The sequence below is a fragment of the Pyxicephalus adspersus genome, chromosome 5 (genome assembly GCF_032062135.1).
Source record: "Pyxicephalus adspersus chromosome 5, UCB_Pads_2.0, whole genome shotgun sequence".
Classification (NCBI taxonomy): domain Eukaryota; kingdom Metazoa; phylum Chordata; class Amphibia; order Anura; family Pyxicephalidae; genus Pyxicephalus; species Pyxicephalus adspersus.
Window position 1 is genome coordinate 73,978,826 of NC_092862.1, and position 21,135 is coordinate 73,999,960.

General features: G+C 36.1%; 1 protein-coding gene across 2 annotated transcripts in view; it reads left to right on the forward strand.

The window, feature by feature from the left end:
* BASP1 (brain abundant membrane attached signal protein 1) overlaps nt 1-19,323 on the forward strand; it is a 42,718-nt gene extending 23,395 nt beyond the window's left edge. For both annotated transcript variants that reach the window (XM_072411865.1, XM_072411864.1), the window contains exon 2: nt 17,720-19,323. In XM_072411865.1, the coding sequence (XP_072267966.1) occupies nt 17,730-18,446 (717 nt within the window). In that variant the 5' untranslated portion in view covers nt 17,720-17,729 and the 3' untranslated portion in view covers nt 18,447-19,323. The remainder of the gene's footprint in view (nt 1-17,719) is intronic.
* Nucleotides 19,324-21,135: the final 1,812 nt, after the last annotated feature.

A 21,135-nucleotide genomic window follows, 5' to 3' on the forward strand; every position in this document is an offset into this window, starting at 1 on the left:
GGTAGCACAAACTATTAAATACTTTTTGCCATCTTAAAGCAGAAAGCTTGCATTTTCACAAAGGAAGTGAGAACTGTCAGTCACCACATGCCATTACATGAACCAATGAACATGTGACTGACTGCTGCTTCCTCATTGATAGACACTTTAGGTGCAGAAATTTAGTTCGGAAGGGTTCACAACTTTTTTTGATTTTATGTACTTTCAGGAACTGTTTGTGTTATTTTTATCCCACTGCCCACTTCATGTTGGAATATTGTTAGGGATTTACTCTCTCTTATCCACAGGAACGTTCATAAGGATAGGCATATAAAGGTGATCAGGCTTGACACTCCAGCCAAAGGTATTTGGTTGGATATCCAGGCTGGTTAGATACTTCTGCTCTTAGATTTGCACTTTTCTGTGAAGAGCACGTTCCAACCGTGGGGGCTTTACCAAACTTTACTGGAAAGGATCTTCTCAAGGATGAACTCAATGAAGGAAACCAAAAATGTAGTTTTATAATGCATCATGGCTTCCTCCGACCAATCGTAAGCCAAAAGAACCCTAACCATTATTCATACTCATCCAAAATTTAATTGATCTACTGGTGCTTGTCAGATGCTGAAATGCATTGGCCATAGTGTCTGCATGCGACATGGAAACTCATGTAAAGCTTTAAAGAGATTATGTTTTTCTGTGACTATTTTCTAGAGACAAGATCCTGACAGTTACTAATTATCCTAATTAGGAAGAGGCAATTTGTATGGCCTACTCCTTTGTGACAAACTGTTCAACCTTCTTAACTGAATGTACCCGTACTTCTTGGGGTTATGTGAACCAAATAATGGGGGCATGGGACAGGACCTCTGAATAATTTAAACACTGAACACCTAATTAAAACATTTGGAATATGATTTATTACTTTATAAACCTAAAAATCCAAGTGTGTCATATGAGGTATGAGTAACATTGTCACCAAAATATGAACAAACATATTTCATTAGGTGCAGCAAGCAATATATATGCTTTTAGATTAAATAGGATGCTGGTGCTGTTCTATTTTTTGCCATCCTTATGTGATGTAACATCTCTTTTGAAGTCCTACTAGTGTCTAATTGTGTTGTTTTCAACAGCCTGCCCAATGTGTCCCTATAGCCCATTTTATAATCTATTGGGCATCTGTAATTGTAAAAAGGTGAAGAACCCCACCTTAGATGTTCACAGTTCTTGAAATTGTCCAGAGAAACCCCAACAGGGTAGATATTTAATAAAAGTTGGCATGATATAATCCTGTGATGTCATGTGTAAAGTCACTGAGCACTTAGTATGATCTATTATACTGCTACTGGATGCTGCATGAAATCACAGGGCTGTGTGCTTACAATAAACCTGTCATGAGAGAAATTATGGTGTGCAACCCATGTTTTGGAAGATAGACTCTTAACTCTTATAGTTGTTTTTAAATATTTTTTTAGAATGCCAGCATGTTTAATTTTTCTTTTGGTCATTGCATACATAACAAATCTCAGAATATACATATAGAATATACATATAGATATATTAGGCTGTAAGGCAGACTTATAACACATCAGATTCCTAAATTAGGTTAAGTTTACTGCCTGTGACTTCCAGTTTTCATGTCTGAAGTTAAAATTGCTCTGTATAATTAGTTGTATTTACTCATATTCAAATAATATACCTGGGGCAAGGCTGAGTTCACACTCTTGCTCTGCAGTAATGCAAGCTTCTTATGTTTGTATGATGTAATGCAATTCATTCCTAATAGGACCCTATCACATTTTCCTGACAAACGTACATTTAATATTATATATATATATTACACTACGGAAGATATGAAGGTGTGATATAAAGGTGCCTTCATTGCTTGGCAAAATCAGGTCAAGAACTGAGTGATTTAGACCATGTGCTGATATAAGCACTGATATTTAATTTGAAAAAAGTCTGTTAATAACCACATTTAGCCATACATACCTACCATGTCCATAACTGGCTCACATATGTGGCAAATTAGACTTTCTTGCCCGGTCTTAGTTTACCTGCACACCCCAAAAAAGTTCACTACATGTTACTTATTAGGGTATTTAGATAACCAATGTCATTGTTTTCTCTACAAACCGAATGCTTGACTTGCCAATCCTTGCCTGTTATATTTACAGATGGCTTAATTATGAATAAAATAGGTTGACCATTCTGAATGCCATTTTTAAATCCTTTCATATGACACCTATTTTATGTTTTTTTATTTTAGAGTTCTAGTAACAGCTAGTATTTTATTTTGATGCAATATTGTTTCATAGTACCGTTTTTATATTTTTTCCTTTTTTTTTCCCTTTGTAAGCAAAAAAAAAAGTCCACAAAACAAAAGCTATGCTTAGTACAAGAGTGTAATTGTACATGTATCATATAGCCCTTGGCTTCTACCTTGGCATCATTTGTGGAAATTCACAGCACGATACTTGAAAGGCTGATATGCTTCAAATCCTGTTTGTGCAGCAAATGCCGTTTCATTGTGCCAGTAGCAACTGGAAGGAGATGAGAATGGCTTGCCTCTGTTTGCATTGCCCAGTGCATTTTTGAATATGCCAGGGTAACTATTTGCAATGATAATTTTATTATGTCACTGGCCACCTGTGTATTTAGGTTTCAGAATGCTATCAAATCTAGGTGGGGATAAAGAGTGTTCATGTGCAGTTTGCTTGGACACACCTAGAGATTAAACTTCATGGGAATTGGGTTACAATGAACAAGCCTATTTCAGTGATGGTCAGTAGAAATGTTTTAACCCTTTTCTGTCATAAAAACTAAGACTATGGATAAATAAGGCAGACATAAATTTCAGAAACAGAGTGTTACATACCAAAATATAATGTACTAGGTGTTTCTCAATGAAGAAGTCACTATATTTAAATATGATCTTTCTGTTAAACTATGTGGATAGAGTCTTCTGCCAACTTTTTGTATATCCCTGGAACTTTAGGGATATGATCTGCTTGCCAGGCTTCTGTCCATATGTCCTTATGACCTACTGACACATATAACGTGTTGGTTCGGTGCAGTGTCATTCATTCTGAGTGGCATCCAGCACACATTAGCAGTAGTGGTTCTGAAATGATTCATTACCCTCCATACCAAACTTTATTGCTGCATTGACACCTGTCAGCTTTTCGCTTAAGGGATGTAACAAAGTCTATTTTTATTATGATTATTATTATTAATATTACTATTAATAAACAGGATTTATATAGCACCAACATATTACGCAGCGCTGTACATTAAATAGGGGTTGCAGATGACAGACGAACACAGACAGTGATACAGGAGGAGAGGACCCTACCCCGAAGAGCTTACAATCTATCTTCTTCAATATTGCACATATAAACTCCTAAAATTTAGGACATGTAGTTAGGCTTCAAAACTATGCATGCATGACATCCAAGACTAAATACCTAGTGACCCTCCCAGTCCCATCTATAATACAGAGCTTTTCCTTTTATTTACGATTTTTGTAATATCCCATTCTAACATGCCTCCCGGGCATGCTCCTCATCAAAATTGTTGGTTAATTGATATTCTCTGCCCCCTAGCCCTCCTAGCACTGGAGTGAGAGGGGATATAGCAGTCACTTGACCAACACTAAAGAGAGACAAAGGAGACTTTAATGAGACATATTTAGTATTTATTTCAAGTGTTACATTAAATAAAAATGTGCTAATGTAAATATGCATGTTTAGACTTTGGCTACGTACACACGTCAGCGCTGGTTCATGCATCTTTCAGTCTTTTGTTGTTGGAAAGGATCGTGAAAGATCTATTCCAACAACAAAACACTAACGTAGCCAAAAGAGTTTACATCTACAGTAAGATGTACCTATAATCAAACAATAGCATGGAGAAGGATTGCAATATTTGGCTGGTTTTACAGCTGTGCTGTGCTGTGCTCTGCTCTGTTTAAGAGATTTGCCCTTATCATTTTACCATAAATGAAATGTTGGAAACGTTTTGTTGTATGTACCAAATGACTTTTGCAAACCTAGATATTGCATTGTGAAAGTTATAGTAAAGGCATCCCTGTACTGCACATAGTCTGTGCACAGTGTAGAGTTGTAGCAGGGATCCAACAGGCCCACCCAGTACATGCTGCCTGCAGATAACTACAGAAGAGAAGTAGATAGAAGACCAGTCACCCAGTATAAGGAGAGAGGGAAGAAGGGACTGGTCAGCAAGCTCCTGCACAGAGGCAAAGTTTCATACACGATTACTTTGCAAATCTTGCAGAAATACTTAAAGCACCCCAAGTGAAAACATATATTTCCTACTTTATCCCCCCCCCCCCCAAAAAAAAAATAAAAAATGATTGTTGAGGAAATACTCGTTGGAATCAAGTATCCCAAGTTGAAGTACTTGAAAATGAGTCATGGGAGAAAGTGTCTGTGCATTCCAGTATACGATTTATATTAGAGTACACAAAAGGTTAACTATAGCCTTTCAATGTCTACAGAATGTTACTTTGCCAGATCCTACTGATAATGCATTGTGGAAACTCAGTGAGGCGATATTTGTCTGTCACAAGGAAAGATGAACTAGTTTGGCATATTTCGTGTTTTTAGCTGCCAAATAGGTTGGATTCATCCATTTCCAGACACAGTTCAAGTCATTTAATGAGTTCCAAATGGTTTTCTGGAAAGTAGCACGGTTCAAGAGCCCCTAAACCAAGTATGTTTTACCAATGGGCTCCTGTTTTGTATTCAATATGTTCAATGAGAGCCACTAAATGTCAATTATAGTGTTACCTGTACATGTTCAGTATTGGAAAAACCTAAATAATGTGCAACTGAAAAAGTTTAAATGTTCTAAACTTACATTTTTGCAAAGTGATATAAATTTACAGTTGGCCAAGCTTGCTATGAGAAAAACTTACTTGCTATAGGAATAAGTTAACACTTGAGAGATTCATTATCTTTCAGTGGAAACTTGTCTTAAGAGATGAACAGGCTGCCAATACTGACATTAGTAGTCCTACTTGTCTGACCGTTGTGCTGATCTTTGGCTTCAGTGCTTTCCTAAATAAATATATACATCTAAAAAAAGTCAGACGTCTTTTCTACCCAATAGTTCTGTTTCAGACATTCCAAAATTGAAGGGTCATAAAAAAACAAGGTAAATGGCATTTTACGATATGAAGATCAGCAATAGCAACCTCTATAAAGGTTTTCTAAATCCAACTCGAGGTTTATTTTCCTGAAAAAATAAGGACTGCCATGTAAGACACGAACCTCCTTTTATTATTTATTTATATATTTTTTTTAATCTTTTCCAGCAGTGGGCATTTCTCAGTATTACTGAGAAATAAGCACGTCAGGGAGACATTGGGTGCACTCAACATTGGGCTGTTCAGACAGGCTGCCTCCCAACAGCCTCCTCATACCCCAAAATTCTGAAAGGATAGTGTTTATATAACAGAATATTAGTTTATAACAAATAGGTTTGTGTGGAAATTTGAAAGACTCCAGTGAAACTTTCTAATTTCTCATTAGTTTGCTGTGACACTGAAGTTTATTGGGTAACTTTTACAACTTTCAAGACTTTCAGTGTTTTTTACATTTTGATTAGACCTTGCATACCCGGTGGCTACCATGTTTTATGTTGTATGCTAATTAAAATTCTGGGACATGTCAGGTAAGTCACTCCAGGTTCACTTCACCCTTATTTTTCCTTATCCTTTGAAAAAGTGGACTCGAGTATAAATAATAATACAAGCTCAAAATGTTTTAAAATCATTCAGGTACAAATGGGTACTTGCAAAGTGGTTTATAAAATAATGTTACAGTTAAATTGTAACTGGGGGAATTAAAAATTTCATATTTAGTAATACTTAGTTGAAGACTATTGACTCTGTAAAGTAATGTGTAATATGTTGGCACCAAATAAATTCATAATAATACATAAATGATGCAGGCTGTTTTATCACTGGACCATTTGTGGACTGACACTATGGAAGACTAAAGGTGGTACAAGGTAGTCAGGCTCTCGCCTGTGGTCTTTTTACTCATGTGAGTTCTTAAAATCCTACTTCCTAAAAATAACAAGGGTGTTGGGGGTGTTGCATATGTAGAATGTCCTCATATGATATGGCAACATAAGGATTACTGTGTATTTGGCATTACGAGAATGCCAAATACACATAAGAAAATCATGAAAACTTGCAGTGAAGCAAGTTAAAACCTCCTCTACACTACTTTATTTAGCTGGAGAGCAATATTAGTGTCAAAAGTAACAAACGTTATATCTGCAATATATTATAGTATTTTGGGTAGAACTCCAGATTAACAACTAAACACACTGCAGAAACTTAATGTTTACCATTTTACGTGCAGCTTCTGTGGGACCAGGTTGGTACACAGTATGTAACCTAGAAGTTGACTTGGTACCCCCCCAGTGCTACTTTGACAGTGGTGATGATGTTCATTCACTGAACAGTGAGCAGACCAGACAACAAACCCCAGAAGATGCATTGCTTGGCATGCTATGCTTGGATATGTAGTGTTGTAGAGTTGTGTAAATCACATGATTGGCTGTAAACCCTTACAAAGCCATTGGCTGGTAATGCATTAGGATATATGCATTTGTTTTTTGTATGCAGTACTACTTTAATGAACAATTACTTTCAACAAATAAAAACTAAGCACATTAAACTAAACAAGGGTATATACCGCTTGTATCTGAATAAGCTTATAAATTGTGTTCTAAAATCTAAAATATCTCCTATGCTGTGGTCCTTCATAGGACTGGCCACTGATGTTATTAACAGGAATCATAACTCATGTAGTTTGGAATGCAAGGCATTAAAGTTTTCAGAAACTAAATTGGGTTTATCTCTCTGAGCACAGCTATAGCATATCTCTTGCTCTGCCATGTTGCCCTTTCCCATGCCTTTTCCATACAGTCGTCTTTTCCTTTTCATTTTTTAGTTTGAGTTTGTGCTGTGTGCTTGCTGCCAATTCTCATATAAAAACTGTATTGTTTGATTAGTTTTGTTTGGTTTTTGTATCTAGTTTTATAGTAGATTATACATAAGACATTTGACTTTCTTCATATTTCTTGCATAAAAAGTTATTTTGTTCTGTTTCTTACAGACTCCTGTGACTGAACTACTAGTTTAATATTCTTAAAACTGCAGCATTTCTAAATCTAGTTATAACAACCACTTATACCAGATTAAGGAAGGTACTCCATAGACGCAATGTGAAAGCACTATCTTTTAATTTTTTTGTGATGCTGGTGTGTTTACATTGTAATGATGTGTGCAAATAGTACAAGTTGCTTTATGTGCTTCCCACAGGTAAAAAGCGAAAACAGACAATACCTTAGTGGTTTCTGTTGTGCAGTGGCTTTGCTATAATAACAATATACACAAAGCATGATAAAACAAACATAATACAGTGCATAATAGATGTTAACAATCTAGTAAATACTGGTTTTAATGAAAAAATTGCAGATGACTAACCGATAAAAAAAATTGTTGACCTCAAAACATTTTTCAATTTCTGACTAAATAGCTCCTAAATTAGGCTTTGCTAATTATCATTATTTTTAATAGTATATTAACATAATACATTGTCATATCTTAACCGAGGATTTTTAACATATAAGGTACCTAAAATAACTTGTATACAACAAGGGAACAAAGCAACTCACCTCATCCCCCAACATAATACTTTCTAGTTGGAATGAGGCTTTTGGTACTTGTATGCAGAATATTAGATTCCTTCATTATAATGTCCCATTAACAATATTGTTTTTATTTAGATTTTTCCAATGATAGACTGTTGACTTTTAAGCATTACCTGTCATTTTTAGAGTTTTGTTAAGGTCTGTTTTCAGACTATATGGAAAGTGGGGTTTTTGTGCTTGAACTACAGGGACAAAAAAGAAAAATGGGAAAATAAGAACAGTGTCACAAGGGGGCACAGCACCTTTTACACAATGTGTATGTAGTTTAACATTTACCTGGTGTGGACAGAGAATTAAAAAAAAAACCTTGTTGTCTTTATATTTTTATGGAGTTTTAAACTCTTATGTGGTGAATAAATGTCTTAGTTTCATATTTGAATATTGACTTGCCAAAGAGTTATCAAAGCACAACAGGTTAGCTAAAGAGACTGCACAGCCAGTACAGACTACATTAACTACATTGACTACAATGAAGTAGATCCTGGGACTAGATTGACAAAAGTCTGCGTCAGAACAGAGTAATACTGCCTCATATGTGAACAGAAGTGAGAGTGAAGTGAGATTTCTTATGGCAGGTGTCCCCAGTCCATCTGACAGCTGGGCGGCAAGAGTACGGAGACCATCGGTGGTCTGCGGCTCTGGCCGGTAAGAAGAAGGAGCCCGCTTGAGGGCTCAGAGCAGTGGGCAGGTTGTGTCTCTGGACACAAACTGCGCACCCTCCCATCGCAGGCTCAGATCTGGCATTATGACGTCATTCTGGGGGAAGTTTCCTCCCCTTTTTGTGACACACAGCTCTCTGCGCATGCGTGGTCTGGAGTCCCTAGATTTAGTGGTCTGTGAGCACCAAAAGGTTGGTGACCACTGTCCTATGGAACATCCTCAAAAGGTTCTTTGCACACTGTACTCCAGGGTGTCTAATTTACCTTTTTTTAGTTTTCTTAAAACCCAGAACTGCTCCTTTCTGTCCTGCTCACAAAATGTTTTTGTCCTAGCTATGTCCTACCCTGTTTAAAACTGTAATAAACCTCAAAAATCCCTACATCATAATGGTTTTCCTTTTAGTTGCATGTGTGATTAGAACACTTGTTGAGTTTTTTTTTTTTTTATAGCTGTGGTGGGTGGAGGTGGAGAGTTCACTTTTTTTTATAGTTAAATATTATGCCTACTTTTGGTATCATTTAGCCACAAATATAATTGCTCTCACACATTAGCCACCCTTATTAGCACTTTTATTGTATGTTCATCTTTTGTGTATCCTCTTACAGCATAGATATTCTTATTTTATATCCACCTACAGGATAGATATTATTCGTTTTCTTATGGTTTGTTAACTGTTCTAAGGAAATGTATTTCCTGAATGTAGTAATATCTACTGTATTTGGCAAGCTTAACTCAGTCTTATCAAGTAACAAAAAGTTGTCACCTATAAATTAAATCCATATTTCTTACATAATTTTTGAAATCTTTACAATGCTTTACTAAACAGATCCAGTAGTATTGTGTGTCAGAGCAGTTCTCAATAGTATAACATGTTCTGTAGTTATAGAAGGATATATAATGAAGGGTGTTATTATTACCTTATGTCTTCATTCTAGACCACATATATTCCTTGAATATCTAATGTGTGAGTAAGATTGGTTAACTGCTAGTTTGACTTCATTTGTTTGTATGGGGATCAAATATATTAACAAGTGTTATTCTGTTTTGGATGTAAAATACCAATAGTACATAAAAGTCGGGGAGTGGTGAGTGGTTCTTTAAATGACAAAAGAAAGAATATTGCCAAGCAATATTGAGATATTCACTGAGAATGCATTTGTTTTAACTGGATTTCCATAAGTTTCCATAGTTGGGCCTTAGCCAACAGGAACTCCAAATGTTGGCATTTTCAGACATGGTATCTTGTGGAGTCTACATACAGTAATTGATGTGCACTATTTCCTGTCTTTACTGATAACATTCAGGCTATTGAACCTGGCCTGTGAACTGTTCATCTGTGTGCTTCTGAATCACTCAGATGCTAAATCCAGGAGGCTGTGCCATGGCCTTTTCATATGTCCAAAGTGCTAATTAAATTTGCTTGTCCAGTGGAAGCCTGGCCAAGACTGTTTGATTGCCAAAACTGCAAGACTATATGAATCGTTCATTGTTTTAGTAGCAATTCACAGCAGAAAATCTTTTACACTCCATGTTCGGATGGATTTTGGCTTGTAAAGCTTTAATTTATAAAAACTATACTTACATAAGTTGAGATCCTGCTACAGGTTACACGAGAACACTAAAACGCTTTATCTAAAATTACTGGCTTGGATTTATTTTGATTGCATTTCTTATCTGCCCACTAACAATTCTGATTGTGCACAAATGTCACATTTAATTTAACCTATCTATAAATAAATATTTGGCAGTTTCAGCAGGCTAAGTTCATTGCAAAGTGATTTTTTTCAAGCATTAGCGGGCTGATTTATTTTATTATAAGGAGTAACACGATTTTTAGAATACAATTTACTGCTCAGATTCTACGTGTAGGTTCATATGTTTAGTACTACAATCTTCTTACTCCACTTATTGCTTTGTTGGTAAAGTAGGAATATTAACTAAAAAAGTAACTTTAATACAGATGATTGGCACAAAAGGATAACCAGCTGCAATTTTTCTTGTTTTGTATAAGTGTTTTAAAAACCATTTTGGAACTGGTTTGTTTGGTCAGTTGGTTTGAAGCAAGGCTCCTTATATAAGCTTTCAATGAGGTTACTTATTGCTCCAATGTCAGCATAGTACCCTACTCCATTTTAAATAAATACTCTCTTGTGTGCTCAGGAGTACCCGTCTCCTCTTACTGAAACTTTAGTCTGGCTCTCCTTTAGCCTACAAAAGTAACTAGGCAAAATTACACTTGTGTAGAGGGGCCACTGCTTCCACACAGCACAAATCCTCTTCTGTAGCATTCTGGTAGGGGACAGACTGTTCTACATATGCTATGACTGTTTCTAAAGAAAACAAACTGTACAACCTTTTGTTTTTGGTGCACTTGGAAAGGTTTATTCTGATTTTATTTGAAAGTTTAGGTATGTCCAGCTTTAGTAGACAGTAATAACTTTAAGCACTGTCCCATATTTGTAAGTCTAGTGTGTATCTCTACGTGGGCTGAAGTTGTGGCCCCATGTATAGCCAGAGCCCAAGGGTTCAAGGGTTGCTTTGTAAAAAAAAATGACATTAAAACCACAAGCTCAACATTGCTGAATTATCCTCAAAACAATCTATTCTTAGAATAAGGTATGTGATAATGTCTTACAAGAAGTTCCTTCTCCATCTACATCCCATTTATGGTTGCAGTAAGATATTCCAGCCCTCTACATAAAGCTTTATGTGACTACACTGGCAAAAAACATGTTTTATTGCACATAGGTTGATGGATGAAGGCATGATTGTATCAGGCAGCAGAAGTTTCATTCCACTATTCCAGAAGTAAAGTACAACTCTTTAAAGGAAGCTTTCTCTGGGAACATACAGATTTGTATTCTTACATCATCTGTTGGAAGGTAGTATGCTGTTATAGTACCACTTGGTTTGATGCTCTCTACGGTACATTTCCTTCTTTTTCAACATTTCAGATCTTTCTGGTAATGATCCCTGTCTGTGTTTCACATAGTGACCATCCTGATACTAGACATTCTGAAAGTACAGGTGTGCCCCCTATAGTTCTGCCATTTACCATGGTACCCACAAATTTGTAGTATTGGTTTTAGTTTATTAATTTTCTATTTATTAGGTTATTAGTTTAGTATTCATATTTTCATATAAAGCTAATAAATATGCATGGAAGCAATTACATGTTGCATGTGTCCTTGTCAAGGTGCACCTATTTAAGTTTAGGATAAAATATGCAGGATTATTTGCAAATGACATGCACATAAACACATTTTACATTTTCTCCTAATGCTTTACCTCGTTAAATCCTTCTTTGTGAGAATTTTTTTTCAGGTCAGCTGTTCTAAGCTCTTTCATCCCATTCCTTGCCATGGTCTTAAACAATGGCTCATATTGTTGAGGTTAATATGCTTGAGGAAGAAAGTGCAATAGACTGGCATAAGGTTCAAATCTACAGTGTAAAGAGAAATAGTAAAACAAACAATTTTATTTCAGGCTTTAGGTAAATATGCTGAACTAATATTTACCCTATGAAGACTTTCAGAACAGTGGCTGAAGGTGACGTTTCTGTTTTATATAAGTTTTGTTCAGTAGTGTATGTGTGTGTGTGTACACAAAATATAAATGAAGCAGGAACTTCAGTATTCTGTGTGAGCCTATGTATGTGAAAGTGTGTGTGTATATATATTTATTTACACATAAACACTCACATTTTCTGAAAGCATGATTGATAAAGGAAGAGTCTGCAACAGCTCCTTCATCTGGAAATATTTAGGTCTATGCTACATGTACTGTCTGCTATATTTTTGCCTTGGTAAAGCATGTGAATGTTTGTGAATGCAAGGAAGTACTTTGCTTGCCCTGGTTAGGTGTTGAAGTCCAACTAAATTCAGGTTGGTAAGTGAATACAATATAAAGAATGAATCTGGTAGACAGAATACATGTTTTATGGGTTAAATGTACTTTCACGCTATGCTGCAGCTGATTTCTTCTAAGATCTAGATTCAGATAGTGGAAAGGTAAATCAGATCTGACCATGTGACACCTAAAGTAGGAAGAAAAATAGATACCAGACTGGATTTCCCAACATCCCTGCATTACAGTCGAAACCATGTGTCCTTGAGGAAGTAGGTGGCAGGCAAATGCAAAACCTCTGTGAACCGAAATCCAGAAGCATTGAGAGTATAGATAAGTGCAGAGCTACAAACAAGCACAGTTATACAGTTGTTTTTTAAATGTAAAAAGTTCAGTTCAAGGTAATACTTATCATTTACATTAATCAACAGGATTGCTGCAGGATTTTTCACCTCCCCCAATATGCAGGCTGGCAGGTCACTTGGACACTGGGAATAGCTTTCCAACGTTTTTGGTTGGTTTGGGTTCAACCTCCACCAGAAAGAGGAGAAACCAACTCAAGTTGATTCAGAATGGCTCATTTATCTGTTAGTTTACTGTAACCACGTCAGCTCATGTAATTGTATACCACTTATTGATCCACTATGGGCCTGTATACCACTTATTATTTCCACTATGGGCCTGTTTATTCACTAATAACTTTCATGACTTTTATGTAGTTTGTAACTGCCAATTCACGCTTGGCTGCTATGGATTAATGCACCTTAACATTACTGTTTCGCCTTGTATTTTTACTGTATAAAACAGAATAGAGAAACAAACTATACATACAATTATAGGTGTAAACAAAAATGTACAATTTTATTACTGGTTAAACCTGGCTGTTCACTGTAAGGCTATGACTATTCTGGATTTCAATTGTAATTCCTCCAGCAGAGCAGATTATTCAATCATGTGTCATGGAGGATTATGATCTTTTCAATGGTTCTGCAACAATTCAAGCTTCTCCCTGTTTGTAGCCAGCTGCCTGTACAAATGCTGATTGTGTGTTCATAATGCCAACTAGTAGTTCTGCGCTTTGTTGAACTTTTTGGCCTAATCCATCACATGAATCACATGTCTCACTCTGCTTCTGATTATTGGAGTAATTATTTAAAACCAGACTACGTGCATTTCAGATTTTCTAAATTGTACACTGTAGTTGTTTCAAAGGTAGTTACTCATTAACTGGTATTGGTGGTCATAAGGTCAGAATCACATGGACAGGCCCTGCAGACTGGAGATCACCTGATCTTGTCAATAATATGAATGACTCTCTGCTGAGTTCACTTATGATCTGTGCCTCATTCAGTTTTCTGGGAATTAGCAGAGCTGTGTTGAATGTTTCATACAACAAAAAATCATTTACTAAACAGATACTATATGAGTAAGCTTGAGAATGGCATAATCATTATTACAACTCTAGTAATATTTGGAAAATACAATCTGCAGATACCTTTATTAATTCCATCTACAGGGAAGATTGTGAGCACTTTATTCTGATGAGAAGATGAGAGTATCATTTCTTCTAACATATGAAGTTAGGGAAGAGGGACACTGTTTAGTTTACCAGCCTTTTCAACCTTTTTACCTAAGAAACCCTTTAGTAGGGAACTCCTGCTATAATGAATCAATAGGAAAAATACCATTTTAATTTGGTTGCCAGTGGGGAGAATGCTACCTTTATAGACTCGCAAGAGGATTTATGCAGCTGGTTTCCCAAGTGTTGTTGGCCCCAGAACTATGCAGGTACCATTTATGGCAGGTCAGTCAGCCACAGCTCCCACAGAAACCCATAATAACCTTTAAAGGAACATTAGGAATCTTAAAGACTAGGGCCAAGTACACACTTGCAATGCTTCCTGTCCGATAATCGGCTCAGGGCCAATATCGGACGAGAATCTGGTGTGTGTACAGCGCCTGTCATCTATCGTCCGAACGGCCGTCCTGGCGGATCCACAGACGATGGACGACGAGCAATCGTAATGGAAGTGAAGGCGGAGAGAGCACATCGGGGTGCCCTCCTGTCTTTCTCCCCCTCCCCTCTCTATAGAACAGAGCGGTGCTGTATGTACAGCACTCGTTCATGCATCGTGCAGTGCTTAGTCGTTGGAAAGGATCATGAAAGAACCTTTCCAACGACAATTATTGCACGTGTGTACCCAGCTTATGAATAGTGGTGAATGACTGTACAATCTAGCAGGAGTGCCCAGATCTTAAGATGCACAGCAATACAAAATGTTTGTCATGAAAACATTTACGGGTTGATTTGAAGGTGACCTGCTTATTATCTTTTATACCTTTTAAAATGTAATTTGCAATGTTCAGTGTAAAAATTATTCCCAGTACAGTAATATATAGCAAGCAGTCATACATAAACTTTGATTTAGAATATTTTTAATTTCTATACATTCTATACATTTCATTCCTTCGTTTACTGGACAACTGAGTTCTATTTGTCAGTTTCTGTAAAAGGCACTGTGAAACATCCTGGATTTCAGTATTTGATTTTCTATGTAATCCTGGCAAGCCGTATAAATGACCTGCAGGTAGAGCCTGATTTCTGGTTAGACCACGTTTACTAGGGGTTTTGCAGAACCTCCCAAACTTCCATGCTTCCTGTATCATCCTCTTCTTTTTTTGCTCTCTATGCTTTCTTACTGCCACTGGCCCAGCCAAGACTGTTATGTATTTTCTAAACCACCTCTTTCAGTGTCAGACTGGTAGACACATTTGGAATGTTTTCTAGGTATTATTTGGTGCGTGTGTTTCAATACTTGTGTTTATTGTTCTGGTGTAAAGATCATTGCTTATTAAATATCGAGTCGTCACAAAAATAATGTGTTTATTATATTACTGTAGAGTATCTTTACTTTCTTGGGCCCATTACGGGTTAAATGATGTCGCTATATTTTTGCTAATATAGTAGAAATCTATATCCTAGAATTATGGTTGGAGATAAATGGCCTGGTGCTTTACACTAAAAGTCAAGACCATCTAGCTGGCTGGGAGACTTTCTGACATACTGTAAAATATTTAGTTGCTATTATGAGCGGATCTGACTGCACTCATGCATGCAAAACAGCGTCTGTGCTTGTATTAAATACATACCATATGAGCATAATATAATACATAACATAAACTGCAAAGCAACGGGTCTATTTTAATAAATTCATCAAGCTGTGTGCTAGAAATATTTACACTACCAACCATAGATACACAACCTATAAAAATATATTACTTTACAATATATCATAGAAAGTTGTACATAACTTCAGTACTATGTGAACTAAATTGTAGCAGACAATCCAGTGCACTTGAAGCAACTAACATCTGCTACAGGAAAGTCTGAACAAGTACCAAATTTAGGTATTATGTGATACACAAGCCTTGTAAAAGATCTTACTTTACCTTTCCTGACTAGGCAAATTTGTTCTTCATTTGCATTTCACACTTTACCTACCAAACACTACAGCTCACAGTGGGAGGGAGGCAAAAGAGACCATAACACAGTGGGGCGGACTAGGTGTGGCCGGGTGAAATTTGACAGGACACAGAGTTCATGGCTTTTAAAAAAATTTTCATTATCATTATTGGGACGCCATAGTAAACATAATCTCTTTGTGGGAGGACTGATGGGGAGTAAATGGTCACCCACCACTACTATCAGACCTATAACCTAAAACTACCTGCTATATTCCAACTTTGCTCATAATACCACAGGTGATTACTAGGTGTTTTCCTTGAAAAAGCAGCTCACTTGCAGATTGCCTTTATAGATAGCTTTGTGATAAGTGTTGGAATGGTTTGTAAAATAACCCAATTCCCCTGTGAATTCTCCAAAGGACCAAATTCTGCTTGCAGTGTTTGGTCCACAGCTTTGCTGGAAGGACCATGTGTGCACAAAACCTAAATGGAATCATAGAGGGAGGCGAATATGTACAGAACTAAACCATGTGGACAGTTTTCTCCCAGTAACCGCAGTCATTGTTGTTGGAAACAAAATTGTATATGAGTTTTTCGTGTGATAGTTTCTTTAGTCTTGCATGAAGAGTGACTAAATTTGCACATATTGGTGTTTTTTTTTTATTATTTCTGTTTATTGTGCTTTACTTTTCACAATTTAGAGAATATAGAATCACATTTGCATCTATATGTTGAAATAGTCTCCTAAGTACAATGTTAGTGCCATTTAGTAAACACACATTAGTAAACACCTCCAAACAACGTTTTATTTTTATATATATATATATATATATATATATATATATATATATATATATATATATATATATATGCAGATTATGTAGCATTTTTACTATGTATTTGCCATCTACAAGACAAATACTAAATTGCACCATGTGTGAAGCTTATGTTCTATGCTTTCTGGTTTGGAAAATTTAATTTTAAAATAATTTTTTTTTAGTTACACTTGGAGATAATACTATTAAAAAAAAATCAAGATATTCTGATAGTGAAGTATATACACATTCCTTAACTTTGTTAGATTTGGTTATTACGCAAGAGTAACCCCTAAAGTAGTGAAATCAGGTTTAAAATGCTTGAACCTACCTGTCACTTGACATTAAAAAATTGTGCTTTGCTACTTATTGCATGTGACAGTTAGTCAGCCCAAGATTTTGTAGAAGATTGCTTTAGTGTTTTTGTGTGGCAGAATGAGGACACTTTTACATATTTAGTTAGATGACTTTTGATGCATCTCTCTATAGCTTCTGTATGATATATTTTAGTTTGCAGTTTTTATTTTAGGGGACATGAGAGAGGATGGGATGTGAAAAATATTCATACAGAATTTGCAATAAGTACCTCCTAAATGCTATACTAGACAGTAAAGTAGCATGATGGTTCAGTTCATCAGACGTGCTATGAATTGTTCTTTGACTGTATCCTAAAACTTGCACTTTGCAAGTTGCTGTTTGATTTTGCTTTCATACATCTAGACATAGATGTTTAAAACTGATTTGGGACTGTAACCTGAAGAAAAATAATCACTTAATTTACAGACCTTAAAAGATTCTGGTACAAGTTTTTTTCGCCTAGGCAGCATACTTTTCCTATTTTTATCATTCAGAAGGGTGCCAAACAACAATTTAATTTACCTTCGTAATTAGTATGGTTGAGCTGGCAAAAACGCCATTATTCAGCCTTTTTTTTACAGGATTGCATATGCTATTGATGGGTTTGACTTGTGTTTGGCCACTGTGCATACCTTCAGTTATGGTCTCTGGGAATTTGCTCTTCAAATAAAATAATTATTATAAATAGATGTAATTTTAAGTAGATGTTGCAATATTATTATAATGTGTGATATTTTTAAAGGTATCACAAAGTGTTTGGCCATATCTGTTATAACATTGTTTCATGTCTTTATAGCTTCTGTGAAATAAAGTTTCATTTGGGTGCATTTTTTCTTTTCCAGGGCTTTAAACATGGGAGGAAAGTTGAGCAAGAAGAAGAAGGGATACAATGTAAATGATGACAAATCAAAAGACAAAGACAAAAAGGCAGATGAAGCAAATACAGAAGAAGAGGGGGCAACCAAAACCAACGAGGAATCCCAGCCTGTTGTAGAAAATGCAGATGCAAAAGAAAATAAGGATGAGAAGAATGATAAAGATTCCCAGGTGGCAGAGAACAAAACAGAGGACAAAGAAGGAGACAAGGATGCGGCTAATAAGGAGGCTGTACAAAAAACAGAATCTGAGAAGACAGAGGCTTCTTCTGAAGCCAAGGAAGAACCTCAGAGTGCGGAACCCCCTGCATCTAAGCCAGAGGAACCAGCGGCTGCAACTCCCGCTGTGTCTGCCAGTAGCGAAGCTTCTAAAGTCTCTGAGCCTACTACTGAGGCAAAGGTTTCCCAGCCTACAGAAGCACCAGCACCTAGTAAAGTAGAGGAGAAGAGCAAGGAGGATGGGGAAGCCAAAAAGACTGCGGCTCCCTCCGTTCCAGAGGCCAAAACTGAGTCTGCTCCAGCTGCAGACTCTAAACCTAGCAGTGAGCCTGCTCCATCTTCTGTGAAGTCTCCAGAACCTGAAGCACCTAGTTCTTCTACTAAGGCCTCTGAGCCTGCAGGACCAGCTGATGAAGTTAAAGCTACTGAAACCCCGGCAGCTAATTCTGATCAAACCGTAGCAGTTCAAGAGTAAGATGGACAGCCTGTTTGAAATAACCACTTAAAACAACCTTCAGTTATGTTTTTTTTCTTTGTTTTTGATTACTTTTTCAGCTATACTAACAAACTTGATTTAGATTTGAATTAAATACATGTAATGCCCAGAAACAATATAAAAATCCAAATAGTATTTTTGTGGGGGACGAAAATGTACAAAATAAACATTCCACCAACTCTGTCAATTAAGTAAATTTAAAGAAAAAAAAAGTTTAGCTATATAGATGTTTGTGAGCATTTTTTGTACATCTGAGCAGCATCTACAAAATGGAAGGTCAACGTTGATACCTTTTTGTTTTCCCTCCTGCACTAATATTGTAGGAGAAATTTTCTCTAAATTTGCCCATAGGGCTTGTGCCAAGGCAATCAAATCCTTTTTCAGAGATTTTGTTGTTTTTTTTTCATTTGCAGTCAATTTTTTTATGCAGTGAATGGCCAAACTTTTCCAACAAGATCCCACTTAGCTGTCTCTTTTTCCTCTCCAGATATTTTGGAAGTAACAACATTCTCATCCTACTTAGTCTACCTAGATTTCTCATGATGAAATAATGCATGTCTGTGGTTGGGTGCACCTGTAGTTCTGTTTATTGGTCAGTGGAAATAATAATAATAAAAAAAAAGTCTGCGTTGATTTGCAGTTCCAGTTTTTCTTCCATTCTATGTCACAGACACAACACAAAACTCATTGGAAAGCAAGTAACTAATAAAAAAATAACAAAAAAAAGCAAAACTGAAACAAAAGGTAAAAAAAATAAAATAAAAAAAAATACGGAAGATGTAAAATGGATGCATTGAAAATATATGTAATTGTATAAATGGTGCAACAGTAATAAAAGTAAAATAATTAAGAAACACATTCTTGGTAGTTGTTTCATTTTCATAATAATTTTGTTTATATATTTTTTTAGCACAGCCCAAATTAAAGAGGCTATGTTCAAATGAGTGGTGGGAATGGGCATTCCCTGGTGGCTCCTTGCTAGCTGCTGAGCCACCCCATCCACTGATTTATAATTAACCAGAATTGGAATATTTTTCAGTGGGTGTTATTGAAATAATTACTACTACCTGAATTCATTTTCTATAGGCTACTGCAGGTGAGACCCTAGACATGGTTCATGGATTTGAGCAGTAACCATACCGCCATTTCACATCTGAACAAAGTCTTGATGTGTTTATTTGATACAGTATATTGGGGGAAAAAAACAAAAAATGGAGAATACCAATTTAACCTGAACAAATGGGTTTTCCATTGTAGGTGTCACATAACCTAAATACACTTGTGTTGTCCAAATTGTTTCAAGCGCTAGGTACCTGTTCCTGAAAAATAGATTTTAAAGTGTTTGCAAACTATCAATAAATATGTACTGTTAGGGATGAAAGATGGCATAGTAACACTGCAAGTTAGTTAGATTCAATAGTTTAAGTATGTAAAGTGCATGCCTGGGCAAAGACAAAACATATTTAGTACATATCTAAGCTAAGCTTCTTACTTTCAGTTTGAACTGGCAACAAGGTCTTTGCTACAATTAAAAGTTACTGCTTTTTTTAAAAAAGTGACTTCAAATAAATATGCTGACCAGAAATTACTATTTCATAATTACTTCACTTGCTGAATATTGTCAATAGGCAAACAGTTTTTCAATAAATTATCAAAAATGTATATAGTGTACAAAGCAAAATGTAAGTACAATGTTGGCCTCACAGGCTGCTATCACTCCCTTTAACAAAACTTCCTCCAGCTGTTTTGCAAACCTGCTTACTAGTATTAGTTTTGTGAAATTTTTTATGAGTTATACCAACAACATTTCAGTGGATTTTAAATTTGGTTTAATGTAGACAGTTTTATATTTTGGGTTAGGGAAGAGACATTCCTCTTCACATTTTAGGATCCATTTAGAGTTGACTTTACCTGTGGGACAGGTGACCTCACATTTTCATCCATCACACGTATGATATGATATAATGCAAAAATCTTAGTTGCTCAATTACTGCAAGCATCCTAGGCCATGAAACAGGAAAGTAACCCATAATATTTTTACCACCAGGTTTTACAATTTGAAAAGGTCTTTATCTTAAATGTTGTATTCAATTTGTGCCAAACATGTCTATGGTTACTCTGACCAAGCGATTCTATGTTTAGTTTATCAGTCAAGGGCACTTTATTCCAGAAGGCCTAGCATTTGTCTATGTGACATGAGAAAAAAAGTACACCATTTTATAATTCTAATGTTTTTGTGTATTAGGGAATAATATTTTTTTTATTTGGTTCTTAGACATTCTGAGGTAAAATAGATGCAACCTCAGACTATAAACAGCACAGGATATGTATACCATGTCATTATTTACCATTTTGACTAAGTCAAAATGTAGACACACTGTGTGAAAAAACACATTGGGAACCTGTATATTTTTCATACTAATAAAGAGGATAAGTAGGCACTAGTTGCTGCTAAACAAATACACTTCATTATCTGAACATCAGTCATTGTGACTACCCCTATAAAAGCAGAGGTTCTGGTAGTTTCCTGGTCCGGGCTATTTGGATGTATGTTAACCCAATGCAAAGGAAAAAAAAAGCATAATTAATTTTGGAAAAGCATTTTTTTTTTGCTCTTCAGTCTGGGAAGGGTTATAGGGCAATTTTCAAACAACTTGAAGTCCATCAT